Source organism: Chaetura pelagica, unplaced genomic scaffold (assembly GCF_000747805.2).
Source record: "Chaetura pelagica isolate M959 unplaced genomic scaffold, ChaPel_1.0 scaffold3, whole genome shotgun sequence".
NCBI classification, from domain to species: domain Eukaryota; kingdom Metazoa; phylum Chordata; class Aves; order Apodiformes; family Apodidae; genus Chaetura; species Chaetura pelagica.
This window is the reverse complement of record NW_009952974.1, coordinates 13,569,769-13,579,095: the sequence shown is the minus strand read 5'-3', so window position 1 is coordinate 13,579,095 and position 9,327 is coordinate 13,569,769. Positions and strand designations below refer to the sequence as shown.

The following is a 9,327-nucleotide window of genomic DNA, read 5'->3' as shown; positions in this document are numbered from 1 at the left end:
CCCGCCCCCCTTCCTTCCGCCCCACCGCGGAGCCTCCTCCGCGGGCGCGGAAACCCCCGGGCGGCACGGCAAGACGTGCCCGGCCGCCATGGCCTCTGTGAGAGCCCCGCTTCTGACAAGTGCGGGGACAAAAGGTTGCGGGATTTATTAATGCGTATTAAGGAGAATCAGGGGCGATCAATAAAAGCCTCATCTACATTCTTGGGCTACTTGGTAATTTTCTTGCTTCTGAAGCTTTTTCAAGAGTTATACCCTCTGTTGCCGCGCACGGGAAGATATTTTATTAACAAATCAATCGAGACTTTGTAAAGGAGAAGATTAATAGTTAAGATTTAGCATAATGGCGCTCGCGTTATGAATTATTGAAAATTATACTATTGATTTTTTCCCTCGCTGCTAACCAAGAAGGTCAATTTTTGTTTTAACACAAATCGTCAAATATTAAAAGCTAGACTTTTGTCATAACTCCAGATTTATGGGGCGGCTACATTCCTAAAATTATTTGACAATGTTCTCTCCCGACCGCCTGAGAAAAAAAGTGGGGTTTTCACTTGCCCTGGAAATTAAAAGCATCATAAAGATAAATTCTCTTTCTGTAGTATTGCTCATTAAAAAACATACAGAAACCTGTATCCTCACTGCAACTCTCCCAATAACTTTTTTTTTTCCTATTTTTCTCTTTCTCTCTCTTTCTTTTTTATTTTCCCCCCTAAGAAGAAAGACAAACGCATCTGTATTATCTAAAAAACAAATACCGAAGGCAACAGTAACTGTCTACATAGCAAATCAGACTTTTCCGTCCAAACATTTTGACCGTGTTTTACTGTTTTCCCCACACTTCGGATCCATATTTACGCCCAAAGATATTACATTTTAAACAGTGACGGTATGAAGTCTTTGTTATTACTCTTTTCCCTTTTTTTTTTTTTTTTTTTCTTTTTCCCTTCCCCTCTCTCCCCCACAGCTGTTCTCAAACTGGAGTATTTCTTATCTGGGACTAATGCTGTCAAGGACTCTCTTCCAGACAAAGTGAACTTGTTGATAATTCTTGATTCGGATTTATCCGCCTGTTTCTTTTGGGCCTTTCTGCCATCGAAACGCCCTTTCAGCTCCCCAAGAGCGGGCAGCACGTGAAAGGATTTTAAAAATCGAAACCCGTCTTTCGCACAGCTGAAGACATGCGTTTTCCACCAGCGTGGATTGGAATTTTCCCCTGTTTCCTGGCGTTTGAGTGTTTTGCACTTTACCGTACACTTTACCCGGCTGGAAACAATAACCCTATTTAAAATTTCGCTGTGGCAATGAGACAGACCTTTTAAAAGCTTACCGCAGCTGTTCAAATACAACATCATTGTCAGGTTAAGAGCCAGTGTCTTTTATAGCTGCAGCCTCCAGCTTCTGGCTCGCCGGAGAGTTTAAATATTACCTTCGCCAAAGTCTCTGCTCTGCAGAGCTCTCCGCGGCATCCCCGCGCCCCGCGCAGCCCCTGCCCGCTCCGGGCGCGCTGCAGCCCCGCCGGGCTCAGCCGAGGAGCGGGATGAAGCTGCGGCGAGATGTCTGTCTGGGATCATGATCAGAGCCATTGCTACGAGTCGCCTGCGCCGGGAGAGAAGCTGCGCGGAGCCCGCGACGCTCCCGCAGAGCGCGGCGTTTCCCCCCCTCGCTTTCTAGCAATTTCCTCCTCTTCAACAACAGCCCGGACAACCCACAGAGTTTAAAGAAACAAAATACTATTTTCCTGGACGCAGTTTAAGACTTGACTGTTAAATCTAATCAGGAATTTTATGCCCATCAAATGGCTCTTTCATAATCTTTATTTACACTTTCGGAAAAAGGGGGTCCCAGAAATATTCCAGCTGAAGTATTAGCCCAGAGGCTTGCAGCTGGTTTCGCCCAACAGTAAAGTTAAAACAATCAGCAAACGCTGAGCTGCTTTCCACGCCAGCCTCGCTGGTGCTAGAGGAGCTGACTTCTTGGCTCCTGATTAGACATGAGGGCTCTTTGATTTTTTAAATTGAAAATATTAATTTCTTGCATGTCACTACACGGAAAATCAGATGATGGTTGTGATGATGATTTAAATATCGTATTCAGAACTGGTGAACGGCTCCATACGACCCTTCGCTCACGATAAATCAAGAGCGTTTTAAAAAACGAGCCGCAATTTTTTATTGAAAATGAACAGTAAGAAAGTTTAAATTTGATGTAAATAGAAGTTGAATAAACATGCGTGAGCCGCTGGGGAACTGGGGACTTAGGCTCTGGGCATTTAATGTCACTCTTGTTTTAAATCATATTAAAATGGAATCAAGTAATTAACATTAATAAATAAATCAATATTGTGCAATAAATGAGATATACAATCTACATTAATATAAAGGTTTTGATCTCAGAGCCCCATATTTTTCCCAACGAGGGAGAAAAAAAGCCCCAACCAACCAATGGGTCCATACAGATGTAAATTACTGTTTGTAATAAAGCATAGGTGGACATTACAGTTTTCTCCTCTAGCAAATGTCAGGGCTAAAAACTTGAGGTTACCAGACGTGGCAACAAGGTTTAATTTTCACTGCCTTATCTCCCTGAACCTTATTAGTGCTGATATGATTATTTTTTTGTCTCGGCTGTGCTGAGGATTCTCATAGATGCAATTTGCTGTGTTTGTGTGTCATTATGGGAGGGGGATGGGAGAGAGGTACGATATTTTGCAGATGCCTTCAGTAACAAAGGTATTGCTGGAAATATTTAAAAAACAGGCTGGAACCCAGGAAGCTCTTTGTAAAATTCCTTTCATTTACTTGATTTCAACATTTTATTGAGGGTGCCTTTAAACGCGCGGGTTGTATAGTTTATGCCACGCTGTTATATTGCAGGGAGATTGAATAATAGTTTTTATTTAAGGAGGGGAAAAAAAAAAAATTGGCTACGATATTGTGTCCTTTCTTCTTTCAATAATGCAACTGTCACGTTGCCCAGATTTCTATGTGTCATATTTTCCTAGAAAGAGTCGGTGTCTGGACCGAGGGCTCAGATTCCCTGGATTTTTTTGACCGAGGGCGGGGGGAGGACGACGACGATGACACACGACGACGACATACTTAAGACATGCCTTTTCCTAAATATGACAGCTTATCAAATAAGCTAAATAGCACGCTGGCCGTTTCGTGAAAGATGTTATTTCTGAGTGTGGGGATGGCACAGGAGCCGTGGCTGGTAGTCCCAGCATCGCCCGAAGCCTCAGCCCTTCCTCTATTGTATTTCTATATTTGGGTGGACACAGAAGTGCAGATCTGGTAGGAAGGGATTTTAGCGTGTAGATGGGTCGCTGGTGCAGCCTTCAGCCTCGATGTATGGTCTGTACATTTAACTTTCGGCAGATTTCTGCCGCATTTATAGTTTAATTAGAAAATAAGCTAATGCCCTTTTCTTTCTCCATAAAGGATAAGCCCGAAGACACTTGGAAATAGGTTACAGCCTTTCCTGTCTAAACAAATCAGGGAAAGCGGAAGGGAAAAAAAAAAAAAAAAAAAAAAAAAAAAAAAAAAGGAGTTGGAGACTCTCACAGAATCATCACATTTACACGATGATTCAAAAAAGCAGAGAGCGGCGTTTCCACATCCCGGTGTATTTTTCTTAATTCACAACACATCCTGACTGGCTTTACTGGTTCGCACGCGGGGACATCGGCCTCACTGTCTCTGCGATGGGGCTGGGGAGCCTCGAATGGAGCCTGGTGGGTTCGGGGTGGCTGTGGACTCTCAGAAGGAGCACTTGCACGCCAAGAAAAAGAAACAAACACCAAAACTTCGCTAGAGGTTTCCCTCTCGAAATGAGTATCTCCACCGAGAGGCCAGGAGATTTTCCTTCGGGTCCATCTGCGCCTGCCAGGGCTACCTTGGGCGTTAGGGAACCTGAGGATTTCATACACTGCAGTGCCATTTCATTACCAACGGAAAGGCTATCTCTAGGAAAGTGTTAACAATGAACTTCTAAAAAACCCCACAAAACCAACCAGACAAAACAAAAGACGAACAACAACAAAAAAGAAAAACAGCCCCAAAACCCATCAGACAAAGTGCCAACAAATGCTTTCACGAGAGACGGGGCTTTAAAAAATATGGCTGAGCGAAGGTGAAATAGCTTTCGGTTAATTCTGCAAATAAGCAGAAAACAACGAAGCCCTTTATTTGCTCAGATTCTGTCCGAAAGTGCGCGCTGGAGGGAAAAAAATAAACCAGAAAACCAGAAAAACAGAGCACGCTTGGTTCCTGGAGAGCGGCCAGGAAATCCATGAGCTTCAGTTTAATTGTCTAATCTCTAGTTTCATTTTAACAGATCTCTATAGTACTTTTAAGAAGAGGGATTTTATTCAGCAATGCCTTGGCAAGGTGATGTTCGGATATTAAAAATATCTTCTTTTCGCTCTAGTCTTTCTTTTTGTCTTTAAAAAAATAAGCGCTCTCCGGATCTAACATTAATCTCGCCTTTAACTGAAATATATTTTTGAAATTATGCTTTCTGTACCTAGAAGTTTATTAAAGAAAAGCGTCGAATAGGGATAGAAGATAAGCTGTGGAAACGCATGGGTTTTATATTACTTTTGTACTACCCACGTTAAGGCTGTCCTTAAAGGAGAAAAGAGATTTTCGTTCCAGGGAACGAATTCTGAATATCAACTTTTTCTTTTCTTTCTTTTTTTTTTTTTTTTTCCCTTCTTTTTTTTTTCTTTATTTCTTAAAATTATGGGATTTTTTTAAAGCTCGTATACATTATAAAAGACTACCATCCCTCCTAAAAATTTCTTTTAAAGTGGCATATTTCTCCAACACGTCACGATGACGGGTTATTTGTTTAATAAATCTTTTTTATGCTTTATTTTCTCATTTGGAAGGCCCTGAAATCTTATCGTTACTTATATATTAGATATTTTATTAGCAGTGGAATGATTATTAGGGGGAAAACAGGCTGGAGGAGCAGGAGGCGGTGGCGTTAGGGGGCACGGGCGCGCCCTCCTGTGGCCGATGGCGGCAAGTACCGGGGAACCTCCGCCTTCCCTCCTCCGCTCCGCGCCCAGGCACGGGTTTCTTCCTTTCTTTTTAAATAGAAACTTAAAACTGCTATCGCTGAGCATTTATGCAAGATTAATGCTAGGGTGTTTCGGTTTCCGCGGCCCTCTTTTGTGGTGTCTTAGCGTTTTAAAGGCGTAATAAGCCGCTAAAATAGACTGTTAAAGCACTGCAGGGAACAGAAAATCAAACGACTCGTTCTCGCCCTGTGGATTAAGGCTCGGGAGAGACCCGAGAATTTTGCGATAAGGTCAGGAGAAACGCTTTGAGAAATTCCCCGCGGCTTTCCGCTTTTCTAATTAATGGGCTTTGTGGGAAAACGCACATCCGCGAAAAAGCTACATAGAAATACCATCTTTCTCCCCTACATTACAAAGAATTTCCTCCAGACACGCATTATTTTTTTTTTTTCTGAGAGAAAAAAGAAAAAAAACAAAAAGAAAGAAAGGGGGAGGGAAATAAAGAAAGAAAGGAGGAAAAAAAAAAAAAAAAAAAAGGAGAAGAAGAAGAGAGAGATTTGGAGCGAATTCCCGGGTGAGGAAGAGAAAAGGAGGGAAGAGAGGAGCCCGCCGAGCTCCGGCTGGCGGGAACCCGAGCGGGGCACGCTCCCCGCACGCCGCGGAGGGCTCACCTCGACCCAGCCGGGATTTTCTTTGCGATATGCTGCTTTTAGTAACACGGCCAGCTATGCGGTAATAAGTGTGTGTGGGGTTGTGAGTGTGTGTGTGAGAAAGAGAGAGGGAGGGAGAGAGTGGGTGGTGGTTGAAAATAACAGAGGAACCTTAAGGCGCCTAATTATTCAGAAAGGTTAAAGGTGATGACCTTGACATTTTGGAAGTTCAAAGACATACACTTATGTTTTTCTTGCTAAAGGGTTTAAAAATTATTTTTTTTTTAAGTCATGCCTCCTTCCGCTTCGATTTCTCGATTTTTTTGAATTCTCGGGCTTTTCCCGACTTCCTCGGGCACTTTTGCCTTCCCTGCGCGCGAGCGTGGCGAGAGCCGCTTCGTCCCATTCAAACCAGGCAAATTCTTTCCTCACTCCCCGCCTTTATTGCACATTGCGGAAATCTCTTTTTCACCCACCAGAAGGTGTATAATATAACCCAATTAAGCTGTTTAGAACCTCGGGTTTTATGGTGTTGTCTAGACAGTTCAAGGTTTTGTAAACAGCCCAGCCCGGTCACGCAAGATAAAGCGGCGCGGAGCTGAGCGGACTCTGCGCCGCATCCGGCCCCGCGCAGCTCCCGCCGCGCTCCCGGCCAGCGCGGCCCTCCGCTCGCCCTGCTGAGCGACCATATTTTAAAAAGCCATCCCTCTGCCTCCAAAGTTTGGGTTTTTTTTTTTTTAAATCTCACCGCTGGTGCCAATTGTTTATTGCTCCCCCTTGTCCGACCAGCTCTGAGCCCCCGGTCTTTCTGCCCTACCCTTCAGTAACGAGCAAACAGGCACTGGCGTTGGGATTGTGGGCTTATTGGGAGCCTGACCAGTTTTTTTTAAAAAGGGGGGGGAGGGGGGGCTTTTTTTCGTTGTTTATAGTAATGGTAGCCCCACCAGGCGTGGTGGGCTGCAGACAGCCATGTTGGCTCTGCCTCGCAGCGAGCAGGGAAGGCTGCGAGCACCTACGGAACGAGAGTTAGACATCTAAACTCTTATTTATTTTTAAAGCATTTAAAACAACCCGACCAGGCTTCCTCCTGTTATTGATAACTGACCTTGGCTTTAGCCCGAGAAAAACTAGGATCCTTCAGAGATGGAAATCCATACAGTGCACTGAATTTATAACCTTAACTTTTCTATAAACCATTTATTCACATGAAAAAGACAGTGGCCCATGCTTTTGGATGACAATAGAAACATATATATATATATATTTATATAGCGAACGTACATTTACCATCTCTTAAATAAGCTGCATTCACTTAAAGGGAGGAAAGTGTTACCCTAGCTCAAAAGCAACAACAGAGCCTCCCCGAACTCAATGAATTGTAAGCAAAAACTACCAGGCACACTGCAGGTCCATTGCTGGTACTGTGGTAGAGGGAAGGAAAAAAAAAAAAAAAAAAAAAGCACCTTTGGCAGAAACACTTGAGAGTGGGCAGTTGCATTTACCCTACTTTCCCCTTATCAGGAATCTGCTCCGCCAAGCCCCGAAATCTCCAGTGGCCATTCAGTGTGTGGAGTTGCACATGAAAATGAAATGTTGAGGTCCGCAGGGTGGATGTGTCGTGTAAACCCATTTACTTTCGCATTCGGATGGCAGGTCTGAGAGACAGATATTCTTTATTTTTCTTCTTTCTTCCTTTTCTCTTGCTCCCTCCTTTTTCTTTTTCTTTCTTTTCTTTTCTTTTTTTTTTTTTAAAGTATTGTTTTCCTTTCTTTTTCTTCTACATTTACTTATTTATTTCAAAACAAGGGATTCCCAGTGAAATATTGGAGTCGATCTCTGTTCAGTTTCTTTTCTTTCATCCTTCGATTCTGAAACCAGATTTTAACTTGCCGGTCGGTGAGGTTGAGCATTCTGGACAATTGCAGTCTTTTCTCTTTGTTTATGTATACATTGAAGAAAAACTCCCGTTCTAGTTCTCTTATCTGATACTTGGTATAGGGACACCTCTTTTTCCTTGATCGCTGGGGAATTGCTGAAGTTCAAGAGAGAAGAAACTGATTTATGCTGCTGCTACTAACATGCTCAGCTAGGAAGAGATCAGAGACTTTGACAATATCCCATTGCCTGGAAAGCAGCCCTCTAGCAGTTCCAAAAAATATTCCTGGGGCTTTTACTCTCTGGGTGACTTAACAAAAAAAAGTGCATATTTCCCAAATTCTCCTTTAAAGAGAGCACTTCAAGCAATACAGAGAGATATTTAAATGGGCTGGAAAAATTCCAAGTTTCTCAAACTCCTCTCACCACCACCACCACCACCTCCCCCCCGCCCCAAACAAACGAAGATCTTAAGCTCTAAACCGAAGGCAGCCCTCAGCACTACCTGTGAAATCTCCGCGTCTCCCCCCCGCCAAATCAACAATTTAATAACAATTAATATCCTCTTCCAAGAATACCTTAAGCCCACCTAAATTGGTTTCCTATCGTAAACACGCTTTACAACGGTAAAGGAAATCTTATAGGATATATAAAATCCTTTGGATGCTTATAAAATTGCACATAAAATGCGGCTTGACAAAGTGTTGGCCTTGTACTCTTGCCCCCAATTTACTACTGATACCTACCTGAACTGTTGCTCTTCTCTGCAACAGCCTCACCAGAAGGGGAATCGGCGCTGTTTGCTGGTGTCACTTTCTTCTCTTGGCTAGAAGGTGTTTTACTGCAAGTGCTGTTCTGGGCTTTCAAGTCTCCCTTGTCCGCGTCCCCCTCGCCCTCGGAGTGCTGTTGGTACGGGGGTCCGGGGGCTGTCTCGTAAAACTGGTCGAAGCCTTGCGGCAGGATGCCGTTCCTCCCCACCGAGCTGTAGAAGTTGGAGGCGGCGGGAGACGGTCCGTGGTGGCCGCAGACAGGGTCCGTTTTGAATAACATTTCCGCCCTCCTGTTCGCAGGCTGCAGAAAGTCTCTGTGCATCACCTCTTCAGCTGAGTAATAAGGAGCATAACTGCCCCTGTACTGCCATTTGCTGCGCTCTAATCCGTATTCCCTGAATGCTACTTCACGCACAGGTTGGACATGAGGTAAATTAGAAGAATAAGGAAAAGTCATTTGACAGGACGACGATTGCGACAAAAAAGAGGGTTTCGTCGAGAAATCTGAGGGTGAGACGTAATAAGCGCACCCTGGCAAATACATATTGGATGTGCCGTGATTGCAATCGTCAAATTCAGTCATGTCTTCCTTTTAGCGATTGCAAGCAACCAGGAGGCTTCAATGCATTGAACAAGATCCATCTATTGCACAAGAGGGTTTGGACAGGATCAACTAAGAAAAAATCCCCACCGTGTGCTGACGTGCAATTCATCTTGATTGATTCTAGTGGTAATTATGTCACGTGACGCGATGCAGAAATGTCCTTATATCTATATCAGCCCCTCGGAAAGGCTCCTAAGATCTCGCCAAAGAGCCCTCCCAGCACCGAGAGAGGAGGGCAGCGTTTGAACAAATACAGACGCTTTTTCTCCTCATCTTTTTACCACTCCATGAGAGATACACGTAGGTGGTGAAGCTGATCACCTGGGGCCGCGCCGCCCGGGCAGGCGCCTGCCCACCGCCCCAGCCCTGCGCGGAGCCCCGCGGCGCGCAGCTCCCCTCCCG

General features: G+C 44.3%; 1 protein-coding gene across 1 annotated transcript; it reads right to left on the bottom strand.

Annotated features, from left to right (window-relative positions):
- Positions 1 to 7,393: 7,393 nt before the first annotated feature.
- On the bottom strand, positions 7,394 to 8,982 carry HOXD11 (homeobox D11). The gene is made up of 2 exons (XM_009996173.1): positions 8,298 to 8,982; positions 7,394 to 7,708 (listed from the first exon to the last, which is right to left on the bottom strand). The coding sequence occupies exons 1-2, from the start codon at positions 8,902 to 8,904 to the stop codon at positions 7,473 to 7,475; spliced, it is 843 nt and encodes a 280-aa protein (XP_009994475.1). The 5' UTR covers positions 8,905 to 8,982; the 3' UTR covers positions 7,394 to 7,472.
- Positions 8,983 to 9,327: the final 345 nt, after the last annotated feature.

Coding starts and splice junctions, on each gene's coding strand:
- HOXD11 (XM_009996173.1), bottom strand. CDS start 8,904: ATGACTGAATTTGACGATTGCAATCACGGCACATCCAATATGTATTTG. Junction 7,709..8,297: donor AGAGAAGAGCAACAGTTCAG/GTAGGTATCAGT, acceptor CTTGAACTTCAG/CAATTCCCCAGCGATCAAGG.